Consider the following 21,271-nt stretch of genomic DNA (forward strand, 5'->3'; position numbering starts at 1 on the left):
CCCGTTGACATTATGGTCAGATGTTGGCAAACTCTTCACCTTATGACTTGGGTGTGAGACAGCGTTACGGATCAACTTTAGGACTAACACACCAAGGAGACATTATTAGCAACGACCTAGGCTGACTGTACCATTATTGCGACCGAAGGTTGCAGTTTACCACGAGAAATGTCACAGCTTGTCCGCGGCAAACCCAGTCTATGGGTTTGCCGCTCTGACATCAGGCTCTGATGTCACTGTGATGTCCAGCACATCTTGTCCACGTATGTGTGTCTCTGAAGGTCACGCCAGACTCTGCGGTTCCCTTGACACATCACTGTGACATCACAGGTGACATCACCTATGTAAAAGTCCATATATGGGTATTCCCCATAATCCCTTTGTTGCCCATATATGAAGATCCCTGATATTTATCACTGGCCAGATGTCCAAGACATGGCCCATACCTGTGTGGCTGGTTCAGATAGGGATCTCCATGTATGGACATAAAATATATTGTGTGTTGTGAGGTCGCATGTCGCCCTGAGGCGTCTTACTAGCATACAAACAATGTTGGAGGGCTCGGCTCCAAAGATGAACATTGTAAGCCCCACTCTTCTGGGAACCTATGGGCGGGGCCAGCAGAGCTGCTGCTCTTTTTTGGGACCTTCCCGGTTAGGTCTGGTTATATGGAAACGTAAGCAGAACCTTGTGTCTCGAAACTTCACATGTTCATTAAAGTTCTTTCTTGGCTCTGGAAAGTTCTGGTTCTAGTTCTGGTTCGGCCCTGTAGTGGAGAAGGGGCTTTATTGCGACCGTCAGGTTGCAGTTACTATGAAAAGCTGTCTGTCACGTCACGTCACACTTATGCCCTACTCATATCTCTGCCACCGTTGCCCTTATCCATGCCAAACTTTGCACACACACTCCTTGGCTGGCAAATCACAACCTCCACCCCTCGTTTCTCACATGGCCCTCTTTAGTGCCACCATGAGGCCGATTTTTGCAAAACACGTTTTTTAACACTGCTCCTACAGATTATGGCCTAAAATCACGCAAAGCGGTACACAGTATCTCTAAAGTCATGTCATCAACATGGATCTGTCACATTTCCCATATTCCCTCCTGATTGTCTACGATTTGCCTTTTGTGTATGCGACCTGACGGTTGCTTATCTCCCGATTAGGGAGTCTTACTGGTACTGTACCGATATGTTGGTTTGTTTACTGCTGAGTGAGAAAAAATGTTGCACATGAAGCTAATCATCTGTGGAACCTTCCAACATAATTTGGGGATCCCCCCCTCGTCTCGACCGCCAGATTGGAGGATTAAGTGCCCCCCCCCCCCCCACACACACACCAGAGCATAGTGCTTCACGCTCCAAAGAATACTGCCAGTGTCTCATGAATCACACATGGGATTTATGATTTGTCCCCTCCCCTCACAATGTCTTTCACTCTGTACTTGGTCTGCTCTCTACACACCAAAGCTCTTGCTGCGAGGCGTTTGTGAGCTTGTAGATCTTGCAAACGTTATCCTCAGAATAGAGATGCTGGGGTTCAAGTGGTTCATTTAAAAAGAAAGAGAATCCTATATCTCACAATGTATGTCTTTTCATGGCAAGCAAGGATCCCCAAATTTGGCTAATGTGCGCTTGTCATCTAAAAATATCTTGTACCAGGGATTGTTATTTTATTTTTCAATATTCTTTGAAAACAGATGTGACGTTTTGTGAGCTTGGTAGATCAGCTATTTTCAAAACTCTGATGTATATTAAGGTTGGCTTGTGGCTAGAAAGATTATGATGATGTGGTCCGGGAATGCCCAGGGGTCCTTGAGGGGGGTTACCGGGGTCCCCAGAAATAAAATGTTAATACAGCGTCACAATCATTTTTTCCACTATCCATATTTGAATATGTTGTCTATAAAAAAAAAATGGCAGATGTACAAGCTCACAGCGTGGCACGAAGTGAACCGCTGCAAGCTTGTACTGTATATCTTCCATTTTTTTACATATTTGAAAAATCTTGAAAGTGTCGAATAATCTTGAATTGTTTAACCCATTCAGGCCGGGAACATATTTTAGTGTAGTACAGTACATATACAGTATGTAGCAAAATATTTGTTTTTGTAATTTTTTGAATAATATTTGATGTTTTTCAGAAAACGAGCACAAAACATTTTCTGATGGGGGTCCTTGGCATGAAATAGTTTGAGAACTACTGGACACTCGTTGGCCTATATTTTGTTCCCACCTTTGCTAGTCAAAATGAACTCATTCAACAGTTCCCTGTGCCAATATTCATCTGTTAACTCATTTTGAAAAAGCACTGCTTTTTCAAAATGGCCCCAGAGTTCCTCACTGCCACGTTCCTACATTTCTAGTGCACGGATCGTGCACGCCCATGCCTAGATCATGCACAGCTTTCAAACAAAAAAATCCGCTTGGAAATCTGTTCAGGCATTCATGAGATAGAAGCCTTCAAAGTCAAACAAAACAAACAAACATGGCTGCCATTTTGAAAGATGTGTTTGTTATGGGGCTAAACATGCAATCTCGCGATTGCGATCATGCCTAATACATTTTAGGCATTTTTGGAATTTCTTTTGATTTTTGATTTTTTTTTCAAAATGGCTGCCAACTCGGAAACTCGGGCTGTGGCAATCTGGGGGTACTGAAATAACTCGGGAAACTCGTGGCTTGGCTATGAAGGAGTTAAAGGGGAAAAACCACACATTTTTCAACCTGTAAACCTGCGATGTGACAAACAAAATCTGACTCTTCCGATTGGCTCTCGTCTCCAGGAGATGAGTCAGGAGTTCGAGATCAAGCGGCTGTCATTGGAGGAGCAGAGGGACCGCCTCCAGCAGCAGTTGGACAACCTCAAGGAAGAGCTCTCTGCCAAGCTCAACATATCCAGTCAGGAGGTATGTATTGTAGGCCTATCCCTGCCGTTTAAGTAAATGCCAGGGGGTCCAGGGGGTGGTCTTTGTCTCAGCCTCTCAGGGCACCCCATGAATATTTTTTTAATTCGAGGCACCGATACATTATAATTTTCTCTCCCAGCACCTTATATTTATAGCATATCGTCGTTGTCGGGTGGAAACCATGTATGTCCAAAACCGGTCGTTTTGTATTTATCATCTATAAAATGTACACACAACGATGCGAGGCGTTGTGTGCTTGTAGATCGGCTGTTTTCACTAGTTTTGTGCGACAGTCTTGTATGATGAAGCAGAGCTTTGCTTTACCAAAAGACGTACACATTTGAAACTTGGAGATATGAGGTTTCTGCCCGACAGTGACGATATTTTAGTATTTATGTTGCGAGGAAAACGTTGAGACAAAAGCCATTTTGGTTAAAACTGACTGAAAAGAAATTTGTACCTCAAGTTTTAAATGATACTAAATATTTTTTCACGTTTCCAAATAAATTCCAAATATTATCAAATGATCTCGCGGCACCCCTGGACTGCCATCACGGCACCCCAGGGTGCCCCGTCACCCACTTTGAAAACCCCTGGTCTAGGCCGGGGTCCTCGGCTAGGACCCAAATGGACCCCTCACTGGCCCGGTACTCTGAGAGCATACAAATAGAATGGATCCTGGTCTGTACTGATCCGGTTCCATTTGTACTCTCTCAAAGTTTAGTGGGGCTTCCTACAGACAGTAACGTCATATATCCTCTCTGTGTCGTTTGAGAATGAGGGGGGGGAAGGTGGGTCCAATTCATTCTCTATGGAAGTCACATGGTTTCATGTCCCTTCCAAGCCTCTTGGTCAAGAGACAAGAAGATTCAAGGCAAGAGGCTTGGAAGAGACATGAAACCATGTGACTTCCATAGAGAATGAATTGGACGACACCCTCCCCCCTCATTCTCAAACAACACAGAGACGATATATCACTCTTTAGTGTGAATGCGGCCTAAGTCTGTGCTCTGTGGCCTAATATAAGAAGATGGCAGGGCCCAGGACAACGATGCACTCGTCCGAGACTCTTCGCCCTCCTGGCCCCCAAACTGTGCAGTTATAATTGCAATGGAGCGTTTATTCCAGACTCACTCCCTAGCTTTCGGCCTCTTCAAACTCCACCTTAGCCCATAGCACTTGCCCACCCTCGATGTCCATACATGTAATTTAGATAGCATTTTTATATAGACCATTATTATATGTCAGGCCATTTTCGACTTGTTGATGGTTTTGATTGTTATTCAAATGCCTAAATTGTAAATCCTATTGCGAGGCATTGATCTTGCAGATCTGCTGTTTTTCTCAGGGTGCTGGGAAGCCTTCAAATCAAACTACTACAGTTACATTTTGCAGATCAGAGCAAGGTCGCAGAACGTGGAGCCCTCAACAACCAGGCTCCCCGCTATCTCTTTGACCTCGTCAAACGCCATGTTCCCTCCCCCTCAGGTCTGGCAATGCCAACCTCCTGGAATTCACTCATAAAACTACAAAAACGCACCTGGGGTGACAGGGCTTTCTCAGTTGCAGCCCCCACCCTTTGGAACCCACTCCCATCTCACATTAAAGCCCTCTCCACAATTGCTACGTTCAAAGCCTCCCTCAAAACCCACCTTTTTAGACTTGCTTTCCCTACCTAACACTACTCTCCCTTTCTTCTATTCTAATTTGTTCTGTGTCCCTGCTAATTACATTTTTTAGCCTTTAAGATTTTCTCTCAATAAAGTTGTTTTTACTTTTTATTTCTGTATTGTAAAGCGACTTTGGGTACCCCGAAAAGCGTTATTTAAGTCCAATGTATTATTAGAGTAAGGGCCATTTGTAGCATTGAACACTATTTGTAGTATTGAACACTATTTCTCCACGGAATCACAAAGACTGTGCGAAAACTATTTCGAAAAGACTTGAAAAGGGAAGAGAAGTAACAAAATGGTCGGCATGGCGGGAGGAGGGCTGCATTTAATCCCCGGCATAGAATGAGTTTTAACCCATTTAGGCCTAGAATTATTGAATGATTTAACTATTGAAAAATAGCAGATATACAAGCACAGATCTGCTATTTTTGAAAAAGTCGTGAAAATGTGTGCAAATCTTTGAATATATGTATTTTTAAAGCGAACGTTTGTAACTCCAAATACATATCATTTTGGCGGTCCTTCACATGAAAAGGTTTGAGAACCACTGACATAGTAGTCTCTCAAGAACAGACTAACTGAGCTCCAGTTAAGTGAAAAGGACCTTTTCTTTGACGATGGCTGGCCAGATTGCAGACATAGAAACACAGGGTTTTCAAAGGATTCAAAAGACACTTATAGAATCGGGTCAAAATTCTAATTTTCACGATTTTTTCAAAAATAGCAGATCTACAAGCTCGCAGCGCGGCACTCGGTGCCGCGCTGTGAGCTTGGATATTTGCTATTTTTCAATAGTTGAAGCATTAAATAATGATACACAAAATGTGTACCCATTCTAAATGTTGCTGCATTCCACGCGTGGCTAGGTGTCCCACCTGCAGGAGCTGGCCAGGGAGAAGGAGCAGAACCTGAGCTCGGCCCAGAGCCAGATCGGCTGTCTGAAGGAGACCCAGGACAAGCTCCGCACCGAGCTGGACGCCACCAGGGCCCGGGTCCGAGAGACCAGCAACATGCTGACCGACCTGCAGGTAAGGACCGGGGACCCCACCAGGCAGGGCCAGGCCAGTAACATGCTGACCAGTGTTGTTTTTGACATCACATTTTGATTTAGTTTTAGTCATATCATAAGCCCCCTTTCCACTGCAAGGTGGAACCAGAACTTTCAGTTTCAGACAAGGTTCCTGGAACCTTTTTTCGGTCCTGCTCCTGAGGTAGAACTAATCTTGAGTTCTGGGAACCTATGGGTGGGGCCATCAGCGCTGCTGCTCTTTTTTGGGACCTTCCCAGTTAGTTCTGGTTATATGGAAACGTAAGCAGGAATTGGTCCCGGAACTTCACAGGTTCTTGAAAGTTCTTGGTTCTGGAAAGTTCTGGTTCTAGTTCTGGGTTGGCCCTGTAGTGGAAATGGGGCTATAGTCTTTTGAATAAAATGTATTTTAGTTATAGTCATAATTTAGTCACAAAACAAAGTTTTAGTTTTAGTCTAATTTTAGTCGACTAAATATTATAAGATTTTAGTCGACTAAATCTACAGTTGATTTAGTCAACTAAATGTATTTTGGTAGGCCTTGATGGCATCGTAATGAATGATTTTACACTTGGTTGTGTGCTGAAAATAGCCGAGAGCAACCAAACATAAAATGACTCTCTTCTCCACTAGTGCCTCCCTAACGTTTTAGTCTAGTTTTTATTTTGTTGATGAAATTGTCAATTTATTTAGTCTTAGTTTTAGTCATCACAGCTTACTTTTTATTTAGTTTTTATTTCAGTGAAAAAAACGCAGTCAACAAACATTTTTTGTCATAGTTTTAGTCGACGAAATCAACACTGATGCTGACCCCCCTGGGGGTCCCGACCCACAGGTTGAGAACCACTGCACTAGAAGATGACAAGGGAGTTGATTTCCACTCTCATCTCATCCCACTCACCCTGCATACAAAAATCCTGTCCTGTGCCAATCCAATCCCAGGCCAGAAAAAACATTATCCCATCTCAATTTGGACTTTGTGCAGCCCCAGGGAATAATTTGGTGCCGTACTCGTATACATATGGACAGACAGGCATACATACACACACTCTGGCAAATGTTGGAGCTAGGCACTGCTGAAGAAAGAGCTAGAAGCAGAGGAGAGACCGAGTCCGAGACAGGGGCAAAGTAGTCTCGCGTGGCCAGACTGGATGTGACGCAACCGCTCCCTTGGTGCAGTAGCAATAACAAGTCCTACTGGAAGCGTTATGTCTCCTTTCTTTATTTTTTGGGGCATTATTTCGTCTTTCTCTGGTGTTGTTGGTGTTACTTCCATGTTGTTTTCAAATGTTTTCTTAAACTATACACTCATAACAAGAATAGGCCGCTCGAATGACTTTGTCTGAGCTATTGTGTTTCTGTTATGTTTCCAATGGGACTACAGTTCAGTGCAGCACTGGCTACTTACGATACTCGCCGTTCGGGAGCTGCCGTTCCAGACTCTATATAGCATTCGGAGATTGTGTATTCGTAGCCAGTTGTCTGGCTACGCGAGACTAGGGGCAAAGAGACTCACTAAAGGCCAGGTGGGAGTCGTTCTAATGGTGATGAAGCTATTAGCTCTTATCTGCCATCTGGCCGCCTTAACACTTGACGATTGGAACCAACACTGCTGTAATGACACCGAGAGAGGGAGGGAGGGAGGTGGAGAGCGATAGATACAGAACAAGAGGAAAAGAGAGGGAAGAAAAGAGGAAATCCACGCTTGAACGCGAATGGAGAGACGCCAAGAAATGATGGGGAGAGAGAGGTAGAGGAGGGGGAGGGGGAGGGGGGTGAGAGAGAGAGAGAGAGGTGGAGAGCGATATGTACCAGAGGATAAGAGAGGGCAAAAAGAGGAAATTCATGCTTGAATGAAAATGGAGCGATGCCAAGAAATGGTGGGTGGGAGAGAGAGAGACAGAGAGGGGGGGATGGGGAGAGGGGGAGTGAGATGCAAAGGAGATATAATTGTACGGTTACAGGTGTTTACGGTCATCTTTAGTTGTAATCGCAGCATCACGTGTAGAAAAGCGGTCAACGCTCAAACAATAGCTGCCGGAACGGAACGTTTAATTTAAAAGCAAGACGTTGTGAATGAAAAGGCCTGGCAGAAAAAAAAAGAAAGAAAGGGAAAAATGTATGGAGAGAGAGAGGGAGAGAGGGGGGGGGGGGGGATAGCAATGAATGGGCTGAACGAACTGAGATAATTATGTGAAATTGGTGCAGTTACAGTAAATGTCCCCTTTAACGCGCTCAGTACATAAAAGGATATAACATGAGGGTTGGGCTTTAGGAACGAGGCTGAAAAGTGATTGTGTTGGATCGAAAGACAGGCACACACACACACATACGCACGAATGCACGCACGCACCCACACGTGTTTTTATTACCTTAGCATACCTAACAATTTTAGAAGGGCATTCAAAATAACTGAAAATGACCCAAAAATGGCATGAGCTACCAGCTCACACCTCGTCACGCTGCAATGCGAGCTTGAGCTTGTAGATTGGCTATTGTTCGGTGCGCGACACACCGGAGTTGGGCATACCTCTAAACCAGGGGTCTTCAACAGGGGGTCCGGGACCCCTAGGGGGTCCCCAGAGTTACTACAGGGAGGGGGTCCTCCAAATCTTTGAGTGAAACCTTTTTTTCTCCTTTTTTATATTAACCACTTGAACCCTAGCGTCCATATTCTGAGAACTTTAGCCAAAAATAGCCGATCTACAAGCTCACCGCGAGGCGTTGTGAGCTTGTAGATCGGCTATTTTTGGCAAAGGTTTGGTGGAGAGCGGAAAAAGAGTACACAAAGTACAGAGTGAAAGGTCAAGTTTATTAGGTATTGAAGCGGTTAAAGCCATACTGTGTAAGATGCCCAACTAGTGGTCATTAGCCCTATAGCAAACCGCGGTCGCGTCCGCGTCTTTCGGACGTTTTTCGTACCTTCAGACCCCCGCGTCTGCCTCCACCTCGCTGAGATCTATCTTTTAAGGGGTCCCTTGTTCCTGTGCGTTCAGTAATTCCAGAGATACGGACTCCTTCACCCTGCCTGGTAGGCGAAATTACCTAGAGAAGGGATGGTAGAAACGGGCGACAACAAATATGGCTGCCATAGCGACCCCACTTCAAGATGCGCTGTGATTGGCCGGCAGTTGTATAACCCTCGCTGTGATTGGCCGGTAGTGTGATGACGCAATTTTGGCGCGAGATCCGGTCCACGGCAAGGATCTCAGTTTACATACAGAGAAGGCTTTACAGGCTGAAATTCACGGCGCGGATCTTCTAAAACTTTTGTGATTTAATAGTTAGGAGAATTTTAAGATTTGTTTTATAAAAAAAGTTACATAGTACAACTTTAAATATCTGAAAACACACATGTACATGAATTCAAAATACACTATACTATTATGGAATCTATGAACAGATTATGGGGTCCCTGCTTCATCTCTCTCTACTAATAGTGGAGTGGCTTAGTGACATTACCGTTACGGAGCGGATAAAAGCGCCAAACTTTGCATGGGCCTTCTTTATGACCTACTGAAGGATTTCAGATGGGTAAACAAACATACATATTCAAAATACCCCTATAGTGCACAAAAGTTATCTTGATCAAAAACTGCAAAAAACGCCTATACTAAAAGAGGGTTAAAGCTTGCCATGTGTCCTCCTGCTGCTAGTTTTTACATCATGCTTGCACAGGGTGTCTACAGGTAGTGTCTTGACATCCCAGAACAGCTACAATGACAATATTTGATTCCATTATGAATCATTTGGCTTTTAAATAAGGCCTCATTATAGGCGGAAATAGCAAAAAAATAGATGATGTATTTTGGATGATGATTCAAGACACAGCACATGAAGTATTATCCATCAAACATTTAATACAATCATACTGTTCAAACTCTACTGATTGAGACCTAAACTAAAATAAATGAAAGGGAAGAAGGATCGGGACAGGTCAGCTAGGGCTGCAAGCGAACGTTCGGGGATTCAAACGTTCGTTCATTACGTTGGCAATCGAAGTTCGAATAAATACGAAATAAGTTAGGCATACCGGTAAACACTAACAGTTACTGGTGACCATTAAAGTAGTTATAAAATGTGCCAGAACAGCTTGGAGCGATCAAGTACCGTCCTCCGCTCCAATTCCGCTCCTCTTGGGGCTGCGAACCAGCCTCGCTGACACACGCTTGTTGACAGTAGAGTGAGAGCACTCTCAGCTGGGCAGAGACAGACTTGTTTGTCCTCCGAATAGCGAACACCCATCCACGCACCCAAAGATGGTTCGATGGTTCGATGGTCCGATTGTTCGGTTTTTATTCAATCGAACGAACCATCGAAGGTTCGATGGTCCGTTCGGAAAATCCCCCCCGAAGTTCGAATCCCTAAAACAGGGCTAGATTACAGCCCTAGGGTCAGCTGGGGCGCGCGAACAGCCTGACATCAGGGTTGAGGACCAAGGGCCTGGATGACCCTCCTTACTCCACTAAGAAGTAATCTGCAAGGGAGACAGGCAAGAAAGAGTGTGTTGTCATAATTTAAACAAATGGACATGTATATTTATGTGAAAACTTGGTGTATTGGTGTACCTTACTGTACCTGCATGGTGTCTATTTGCGACAGTTGCATTTGCAAAGTCCAGAACAGTCAAGATTTGCATTGCTGCATTTACAACTGGAATAGTCCCCTTTACACACACATTTTATCAGCTCTCTTCAGGCAATGGAGACCTCAGGTATGCTTATCCACACTGGCACCCATGACCCTGATGCATCCTTGGTCCAGCCAAAGTCCTTTGGAGAAGGAATCGCTTGCTGTGTGTCTGTGCTGGTTGCCCAGATTCCTGTCTGAAACACAGCCCATTTTGCATGCTGGAGAAGTTCATCCTGCGTGGGAGGTAGTCTATCCATCGGCCGACTCTCTTGACAGAAGAGTTCCTTCCTTGTTTGATTGGTGGAATTCAAAGGACTGGATTTATTGTACATGATCACAGTCAGTCTTTCAAGCGTCTGGAAATGTTCAGAGTCAACATGTAGTTCCTGGAATGGATGCTTTGCCAGGTACACAAATGCTTCTGTAGCAGCAGCATCACAAGCCAGCAAGGATCACAATGACATCAGTGTCCACTGTTCGAACAAGATCCGTCTTTGCTCCATGCTTCAGTGCATGTTGTAGATGAACCACAATCCTTGTGTCTGCCTCCTCATGGTTGCAACATTCCATCATGCTACTGGAACCGAAAGCTTGTCCTGACATCGCTTGGCCTGATGTAACATATACAGCTTGGGTTGGTGGCCAGCTGAACTCTTTGATCTTAGATGTTAAACTATTTGGTAGTGCTTCAACCCTTGACTGACATCTATGTGGCTTTTGGCATGGGAAAAAGATCCGGTTTTATCACATAAACCACATCTGCAAAAGCCTGGGGGAACCCAAATCTCGAGGTCTGCTTATGTTCCATGCATATTCAGGCTGTGACACAACATCTGCATTCAATGGAAAAGACAAGAAGTCAGCTTGGAAGGCCTGGAAAGCCTATGATCTTGTGACGGATCTTGTGCGAACTGACACTGATGTCATCGTGATCCTTGCTTGCTTGTTGATGCTGCTGCTACAGAAGCATTTGCGTACCTGGCAAAGCATCCATTCCAGGAACTAAATGTTGACTCTGAGCATTTCCAGACGCTTGAAAGACTGACTGTGATCATGTACAATAAAGCCAGTCCTTTGAATTCCACCAATCAAACAAGGAAGGAACTCTTCTGTCAAGAGAGTCGGCCGATGGATAGACTACCTCCCACGCAGGATGAACTTCTCCAGCATGCAAAATGGGCTGTGTTTCAGACAGGAATCTGGGCAACCAGCACAGACACACAGCAAGCGATTCCTTCTCCAAAGGACTTTGGCTGGACCAAGGATGCATCAGGGTCATGGGTGCCAGTGTGGATAAGCATACCTGAGGTCTCCATTGCCTGAAGAGAGCTGATAAAATGTGTGTGTAAAGGGGACTGTTCCAGTTGTAAATGCAGCAATGCAAACCTTGACTGTTCTGGACTTTGCAAATGCAACTGCCGCAAATAGACACCATGCAGGTACAGTAAGGTACACCAATACACCAAGTTTTCACATAAATATACATGTCCATTTGTTTAAATTGTGACAACACACTCTTTCTTGCCTGTCTCCCTTGCAGATTACTTCTTAGTGGAGTAAGGAGGGTCATCCAGGCCCTTGGTCCTCAACCCTGATGTCAGGCTGTTCGCGCACCCCAGCTGACCTGTCCCGATCCTTCTTCCCTTTCATTTATTTTAGTTTAGGTCTCAATCAGTAGAGTTTGAACAGTATGATTGTATTAAATGTTTGATGGATAATACTTCATGTGCTGTCTTGAATCATCATCCAAAATACATCATCTATTTTTTTTTCCCTATTTCCGCCTATAATGAGGCCTTATTTAAAAGCCAAATGATTCATAATGGAATCAAATATTGGCATTCTAGCTGTTCTGGGATGTCAAGACACTACCTGTAGACACCCTGTGCAAGTATGATGTAAAAACTAGCAGCAGGAGGACACATGGCAAGAATTAACCCTCTTTTAGTATAGGCGTTTTTTGTTATCAAGATAACTTTTGTGCACTATAGGGGTATTTTGAATATGTATGTTTGTTTACCCATCTAAAATCCTTCAGTAGGTCATAAAGAAGGCCCATAAAAAAATTGGCGCTTTTATCCGCTCCGTATCGGTACGCTTATAAACGTGCGCTAAGCCACTGCACTATAAGGGGTCCTTGGCCTGAAAACATTGAAGACCCCCGCTCTAAACCTAACCTCTCAATCAGAGGTTCTCCCACAAATTCATATACATTTGGTAGCGGACGCCCACTAGGTTCTGAAGAGGCTTAATCACTTCCTACAGACACAAAATAATAAGAACGATAATTAAAAAAATAAATACATTGCATCTTAATTAAAAATTCTATTTAAAAAAAGAAAAGACAAACAGAGCCGGAAATGAGCCACGATGCATGTAAAAAAAAAAAAAAAGAAATACAAAAAAAAAAAAAGTACAAGACAGGGACGTGCTGGCCATTGGGAAAAGCGGGACAACTCCCGAACGGCCGGTTCATTCCCAGGCCAGCCATTAGGAAAAAAATAAAAATAAAATGTCGGCCTTCGTTCCATTTTGGGGGCTGTGCGGCCAACAAAGTCGGGCAGAAACCTTGTATCTCCAAGTTTCAAATGTGTACATTTTTTCGCAAAGCAAAGCCCTGCTTCATCATACAAGGCACAAAAAGCACAAAAGTAGTGAAAACAGCAGATCTACAAGCACACAACGCCTCGCGGTGCGAGGCGTTGTGTGCTCGTAGATCGGCTGTTTTCACTAGTTTAAATCATTTTTAAAATGATGAATACAAAATAAACGGTTTTGGACATATAAGGTTTCCACCCGACAACGACGAAATATAACTAAAAATAAATAAAAATGAGGGCCTCTCCAACTCTTTTTCCCGGGCTGAATCAGGGGCCCAGCATGTCCCTGGTACAAGATGTCTCGAATTGGAGGCGTAACGAGCCTGGAGCGTGTCTGAACGCAGTAACCATGAACTCCCTGGCGGAAGGTTTCAGCTTCTTGGGAATATCACTCAGTAAAGTACAGTATGAGTCATCCTGCATTGTGTGGCGTATGTGCGTCTGTGCGTGCGTGCAAACCCCATCTTTGTCTGCTGATGAAATGGGTCACGATACTCCTGGGTCAAGTTGATTTGAAGAATACTCCATTCAACTACCGTATATCACACTAGACCAATGCTTCTCAACCTGTGGGGTCCCCAGATGTTTAGCTAAATGTTAACATTGTTTTCACTCTGAGTCTGCAGTAACAGTGTTGTTTTTGACAGCAAATTTTGATTTAGTTTTAGTCATAGTCTTTTGAATAAAATGTCATTTAGTTTTAGTCATAATTTAGTCACCTGAAAAGTTTTAGTTTTAGTCTAATTTTAGTCGACTAAATATCATAAGATTTTAGGCGACTAAATCTACAGTTGATTTAGTCGACTAAAATGTATTTTGGCAGGCCTTGATGGCATTGTAATGACTGATTTTACACTTGGTTGTGTGCTGAAAATAGCAGATCTACAAGCTCACAACGCGTCGCGCTGCGACGCGTTGTGAGCTTGTAGATCGGCTATTTTCAGCACGCAACACCTGAGAGCAAGCAAACATAAAATTACTCTCTTCTCCCTCCCTAACGTTTTAGTCTAGTTTTTATTTTGTTGACAAAATTGTCAATATAATTTAGTCTTAGTTTTAGTCACCACAGCTTAGTTTTTGTTTAGTTTTTATTTAGTTTTCGTCAGTGAAAAAAACACAGTCGACAATTATTTTTCGTCATAGTTTTAGTCGACGAAATCAACACTGTGCAGTAAACAGACCAACATACACAGTATTCAGTAAGTGTTTCTGAAGTGACCATTTAGGGACTTTTTAGTAGGCTACCTCTGGTCAAACAATGGTCAAATTGTTAAATATTAGTGAATTGTTTATTGCGAGGCGTTGTGAGCATGTAGATCGGCTATTTTCACAATGGAATTGATCGAGTCAAACTAAATGTAATGCCAACTCCTGCAATTCCAAGTGCTTGTGCAGGTTATGGGGTCCCCAGTTCAAATATGATTATTTTGGGGGTCGCGGACGAAAAAGGTTGAGAACCACTGCACTAGACCAAAAAATGGTGCTACATAGCAATAAATCTGTGCTTCTTTGGCTCATAATGATAGGGGATACCGTATGCAGTCCTACGTACTGTATCCACAACTTTCCAACGCCCCATAGTGCATTGCGCAGACGCTGTACCGAGCTTCCGGCGCCACAGCCGAGTGTGATTTACAAGCTCACAACGGGTTGCATCTGCGACGCGACGTGATCTTGTATGTCTGCTGTTAAACCGGAAGTGTGGTCCAAACAGGTCCAAATAATCTCCAGTAAACTCCCGCGGAAACAGGTGGATAGCCATTAGAAGTGCCTAAACTAGTCATCAATCAATCAATCAATCAATCAATTCATACTCAAAGTGTGTGTGTGTGGGGGGCTCTCATCATATCCCGTTTATTTTTTTATTTTTTCTTACCTTTATAAAGTGCTAGCACGATGCGCGTGCAGTGCACGATGGCTAGATCCGCGTGCATGTCGCCATACAGATTCGACGTCCATGTTGCCTCGACCAAACGTCAGCATGCTATAAACTCACAAGCTAGCACCTGCCAATTTTAACATGTAGAGGTTTTTAACCGTTTCCGGTCGAAACAAGAATCGCTACGAGACCAGGGTGAAAATAAAAAGTGTGTGTGTGTGTGTGTGTGTGTGTGTGTGTGTGTGTGTGTGTGTGTGTGTGTGTGTGTGTGTGTGTGTGTGTGTGTGTGTGTGTGTGTGTGTGTGTGTGTGTGTGTGTGTGTGTGTGTGTGTGTGTGTGTGTGTGTGTGTGTGCGCGCGCGCGTGCGTGTGTGTGTGTGTGTGTGCGTGTAGGAGGAGATCGAGACAGAGAAGCAGCAGCATGAGGCCAGGGTGATGTCCATCCGGACAGAAGAGAAACAGAAGATGGACAAGATGGCCGACGACCTGGACCAGAAATGGACCGACGCGCTCCGGTGAGGGAGGAGATCCGCACGCACGCACGCACACACACACACACCATTCAAGTTCAATTCAATTCAAAGGGCTTTATTGGCATGAGAAAACATACGTTTACATTGCCAAAGCAGAAGTGTACACAGTACAATACAATCGATGAATATAATACAATCAAAATAAAATATGTACAATTGAAAGGGGTGAAACTGTTTTCATGTTATCTACACAGACACACACACACACGCACGCGCACACACACGCACGCGCGCGCGCACACACACACACACACACACACACACACACACACACACACACACACACACACACACACACACACACACACACACACACACACACACACAGAGCGCTTTTTGGAGCGGTGAAAGCGCTCCCAATAGACAGGTATGTCCGTGGGTATGTGGGTGGGTGGCTGGGTGGCTGGCTGGCTGGCTGGCTGGCCGTGTCCGTAGCCTGGCAATACCTTGAGTGGCCACACACAACACACTAGTTAAAGGAGGGGCGCTGTTTTGTGCAGGCCAGGCACACTCACCACTCACTCACAGGCACAGTTTACAGTTTACAGTTTAGGCATTTAGCAACACACACAGGGTATAGCTGCTCAGATTCACCGCTCCACTTCGAACCGAGGTTTGATTTTTTACATCAATACAAGATCCCCTAAATGGGCCCTACTTTTAGGATTGAAAACCCGAAAAAGGTGTCATTGTGATTTTAAAGGGATATTTCACTTTTAAGTTGCTTGATTCAATATTTAGATATTTGATGTCAATGTTATCAGCCATGATAGATTCATTAAAAACACCCATTATTTTTTAACTTTTTTCATTTATTTTTAATAATTACTTTTTGTATATATATTTTTTTTCATTTTCCCAAAGCATTATTAAAAATTCATGAAAAACGTTATTGAAAAAAGACAGCCTGCTCACGTATTAGGAGGGTAGTATCAGTCACCAGAAAGAATAATGGGTGTTTTTAATGAATCTATCATGGTTAAAATGGAGTTTGAATTTACAATGGGTGTGTATGGGTAGCGTCCCTGGAGGAGGAGAGCCTGATAACATTTACATCAAATATCTAAATATTGAATCAAGCAAATTAAAAACTGTTCAGGGTGTTCATAAAAGCCTGATTAGACGATAAAATGATCAAAGTTTTTTTTGAAAGTGAAGTATCCCTTTAATGTCATCAAAGTCACACATCCAAAAAGCTTTGAGCAGACTATTCCAGAGATGATGGCCAAAACATCTTTTATACAACATCTCTCTCTCTCCTCTGTCTCTCCTGGTGTCTCTCTCTCTCTCAGAGAGGAGCTGAGGCTGCTGAAGGAGGAGCTCTCAGAGGAGTATGAGGCGGATAAGAACGCGGCGCTCACCCAGCTCTCCCAGCAGAAGGAGCTGGAGATGATGGCAGCCCGGGAGAGCTGGCAGAGGAAGGTGGAGGACCTGTTGGAGCAGGTACAGTACAGTAGCACCAGCCTATTTCTCCCCAGCCCTTGCTTCTCCTGCCATGACACCAGGGCAGGAATTTCAGGGAGGCCTTGAAGGCCATGGCTGTCCTTGCCCCTCAGTTTGGCCTTGTGCCCCTCAAAGAGAATTCCCTGAGGCCACAGTGGCCTTAAAGCCAGCCTTACAGCTGACTGTACCAAATTGGCCTGATGGTGTCACTAGAAGAGGAATCAGAGCTTGTGATTTGCCATCCAAGGAGTGTGTGTGCAAAGTTTGGCATCGATAGGGCCAACGGTGCCAGAGATAGAGTAGGGGCAAAAGTGTGACGTGACGGACAGACAGACAGGCGGACGGACGGACGGACGGACGGACGGACGGACGGACGGTGCTTAAATTCAATTAATTCTTTCAATGGACTAAAAACGTGTTTTATTTGATTGCCTTCCTGCCCTGGTGTATTTGTACCCTCAAGAAATGGACAACACCAAAGGCAAAGTTGGCCTTGCCCCTAAAATGAAGAAATTCCAGACCGGCATGACACATTGTCTGGCTTCACTCTGCCATGCCTTTCTATCTCTCTTCCATTTTCCCTCTGGAGGAAGATATCAGTGTTTCAATCCTAGTTGACGATGCTACCAATTGCCCCCTTACACCCGCGTGTCAGTCAACTGTCTCTCTCTCCATTTCCATCTCTGCTTGTTCTGTGCTTGTTCAAACAAACCTAGCAACCTTTCGCAGAGCCGAGAGTTGCCTGCTGTAGAGATGCAGACAAGTTTTTTTTTTTTTTTAAAGATTTGTTTTTGGGCTTTTATTGGATAGTATAGTAGACTGACAGGATGGGGAGAGACATGCGGCAAAGGTCGTCCGGATCGGGAATCGAACCGGCGACGCCGCCAGGCATCAATGCCTATATGGTATGCGCTTAGACCAGTAGGCCACCGGGCGCCCCGAGATGCAGACAAGTTTACTGTGACTGAGTTTCTCACTTTTCATTTTTTCCTGTTAAGGTCCCCCCAAAATGATTAGCATTAGGCTGTGTGGGGACCCCCATCTGAAAAGTGTATGTGCCAGGGACCCCCAGAGCAGGGGTCTTCAACGTTTTCAGGCCGAGGACCCCTTAGCTGAGAGAGAGATGAAGCAGGGACCCCCACAACCTGTTCATAGATTCCATATAGTTTCATTGTTTGACAGCACAATCATCAGTGTAGTGTAGCCTATTTTGGATTCATGTCAATCTGTGTTTTCAGATATTTAACCGTTTGAACCGTCAATACTTAATAAACTTCACCTCTCACTATGTACTTAGTCAGCTCTTTTTTCCCCTCTACGCCAAAGCTCTTTGCCAAAAATAGCTGATCTACAAGCTCACAACGCCTCGCGCTGCTATTTTTGGCTATTAAAGTTCTCCGAATATGGACACTAGGTTCAAGTGGTTAATATAAAAAATAAGGGGGAAAAAAGGTTTCTATCACTCAAAGATTTGAAGGACCCCCTGTAGTAACTCTGAGGACCCCCTAGGGGTCCCGGACCCCCTGTTGAAGACCCCTGCCCTAGAGGATAAACCTCATCAGACATAAGGGGGGTATTATATAATATGAACATAGCGGTCGGCAACCCCCCTACGCGTCGAGGAATCGGAACGCCTTCATATCGCTAAAGTGTTTGCCTCCGATTGCCGAATTTGTTATTCAGAATATTAACATCGGGATTGAAATGCAAATCAGGCTGTGACTGCCTGGCTGCCTCCCTAACGCATGGAAGCTGTAATTCCAAACTCTAATGTTGTATATTATTATATCATCGTTGTCGGGTGAAAACCTTGTATGTCCAAAACCGTTCGCTTTGCATTTATCATTCTAAAGATGATTTAAACTAGTGAAAACAGCCGATCTACAAGCACACAATGCCTCGCACCGCAAGGCGTTGTGTGCTTGTAGATCTGCTGTTTTCGCTACTTTAGTGCGACAGCCTTGTATGATGAAGCAGGGCTTTACTTTGCAAAAGAACGTACACATTTGAAACTTGGAAATACAAGGTTTCTGCCCGACAACGACGATATGCTAACTCTTATTATGCGCTTACCTGTTTTAGCATATTCCACATAATTCTCCCAACAATATCAGCCGCCGACTTCAAAAGGCCGGGGGGGCTTTATTCCCCCCCCATGCTATTTCTGTATGTTTGTTTTTCTCCTCTTCTTCTGGGATGGAGGAATACAGAGATACAAAGACATTCTTCTGTTCATGTTTTTTAATTAGCTTTTCCCCCGAAGCCATGGTTCTGTCTCCTCTCTTCTCTGATTCCCCAATTTTCCGACGCGACACATACACGCACGCATTACACACACACGCACACAGGCATGCACACAAGCACACACACACTCACACACGTGTAAACCGAACAAACACACACACACACACACACACACACACACACACACACACACACACACACACACACACACACACACACACACACACACACACAAACAAACACACACGTACACACATGCTCATACATACATGAACACACAATCATTATGTGTGCGTGCACACACACACACACACACACACACACACACACACACACACACACACACACACACACACACACACACACACACACACACACACATACAGGACCACACATTTGTACATTCCAGTGAAACAGGCACACACGTGCACAGAACACACACACACACACGCACACACATGCACATACTGACAGACACGCACGTACACAGACACACACATGCACACGTAACACAGGCGCACACCGATGACACACGTGCACGTAGCAGACGGAATCAGACTCGTGGCATAACTTTGCATGCACATTTGCACATAAATGCCATGCGACCCTCTCCTGCACCCTAAATGAATATTCTATGAGCTTGCGTCGCAGTCACAGCACATAGAGCTCCATGTCTCTCTGCCTTGCCATTTACCTTTAGGAATTCTCCTGTTAAAAAAAACATTACAACCCTGGAAAAGCTATTCAGAAGAATTGTAGATATGCTATACACGACCAAATACATATCATGTTGGGGGGCCTTGGCATGAAAAAGTTTGAGAACTACTGACTTAGAAGGCATTTGTAGGATTGGCCTTAGGTCTTAACTCATTGACTGCGTTTTTCACCAACCTTTGACAAAAGCACTGAATATTCTGCGTCGCTCCGATCCTCCCACAGGAGTATTCAAAAGACACCCACAGGTGTCCAGGCAGTGTTGTACCCGAACGCGTTCAATGAATGATCGTTCATGAACACGTTCATATTTTGGGTGAACGTGAACTGAACTTTCTTTGTTTTCGCTTGATGAACGACATTGTCGAACGCGTTCATTTTGGCGCCCGTGAACGGCGTTCGTCGGCCGTTCATGCGGCGGTCCGCGCCTCCGCGGTCGTCTGTTTCTCGTCTCTCTTTTCATTCACATGCTCCAATCAATAGCACGCACTGCACGCAGCTCCTCGTGAACGTTGATATGCGGTGCTGTCTGCAGCTGAGTGCTTCATCACATGAAGCACTGTGAATCTCCTCCTCGTTAACGTCTCACAGTGGCAACTCTCAAGTAAAGCCTGACTATACTTTGTCGTATGTGTGTTGCACGGCGAAAATAGCTAATCTGCAAGCTCACAATGCGTCGCATCCACGAGACAACGTGAGCTTGTAGATCAGCTATTTTAACCAACGAGGAAACATGCTTTGCACGGGGTTTAGACACTTCTGCCTTCAGCCCTTCACAATAAGGGTGCAGGAAGACTGGGCACTGGGCACCTAAATATTGTGGGAACCTCAATGTTAAGTTGGATGAAATTATTGCTGTGTGTGGTTCTATATGGGCTGTGTCAATAATTTTGACAAATAATAGCTTGCAGCAACGTCTAAACATATATATATATTTTTTTTTATAGCCAAAATATAAAAATATTATGATTAAAAAAAGAACTAAAAAGAACTAAGTTAGTTCATTTTGGGGGACCATGAACTTTAGAACTATGAAATGAACTAGTTCATTTTAGAAGTTTTGAACTTGAACTTGAACTAGTTCATTTTGAAAGTGAACTTTCCCAACACTGCTGTCCAGGAATCAGAAAATGGGAGGGAGTCCTTTCATAATGTTTCACAAATCGCACATTAGGACTTGGTCATACAGTACAACCCCCCCCCCCCCACACACACACACACACCCCCCCCACCCCCAACCCTACACCACACTGTAAACGAGCTACACTTGAATGACAGCACAAGAGAGAAAGACGGGGGGGTTGTCTTTTGAGTGGCGGCTGTTTCCTTGAGGTAATCTGTGTCCTGTGTGTTGTCTCGCTGCACCGTAGTCAACCTGCTTTAAATATTCAAAAGGCACGAGGACTGAACATCAAACAGCGTGTCACTGCACTGTGCACCAGTGACATTGGGGAGTCGTGGAGCCTTTCATGTTTATTTTAGAACGCTAGAGGACAATAGCTCTTTGAGGTACAGTACACACGTCTCCTTCAGAGGCTGTGTGTGCTTGTGTGCGTGTGCGTGTGTGTGTGTGTGTGTGTGTGTGTGTGCATGCGTGCGTGCGTGCGTAAGTTTGTGTGT

The 21,271-nt window shown here is 44.4% G+C and overlaps 1 protein-coding gene across 2 annotated transcripts in view; it reads left to right on the forward strand.

Moving 5' to 3' along the window:
* The window catches only part of fam184aa (family with sequence similarity 184 member Aa), a 123,320-nt gene that overhangs the window by 47,434 nt on the left and 54,615 nt on the right, over positions 1–21,271 (forward strand). For both annotated transcript variants that reach the window (XM_080720288.1, XM_080720289.1), the window contains exons 11-14: positions 2,785–2,907; positions 5,447–5,608; positions 15,111–15,232; positions 16,543–16,693. In XM_080720288.1, the coding sequence (XP_080576414.1) occupies positions 2,785–2,907; positions 5,447–5,608; positions 15,111–15,232; positions 16,543–16,693 (558 nt within the window). The remainder of the gene's footprint in view (positions 1–2,784; positions 2,908–5,446; positions 5,609–15,110; positions 15,233–16,542; positions 16,694–21,271) is intronic.

Source organism: Nannobrachium achirus (assembly GCF_963921795.1).
Source record: "Nannobrachium achirus genome assembly, chromosome: 24".
Lineage (NCBI taxonomy): Eukaryota > Metazoa > Chordata > Actinopteri > Myctophiformes > Myctophidae > Nannobrachium > Nannobrachium achirus.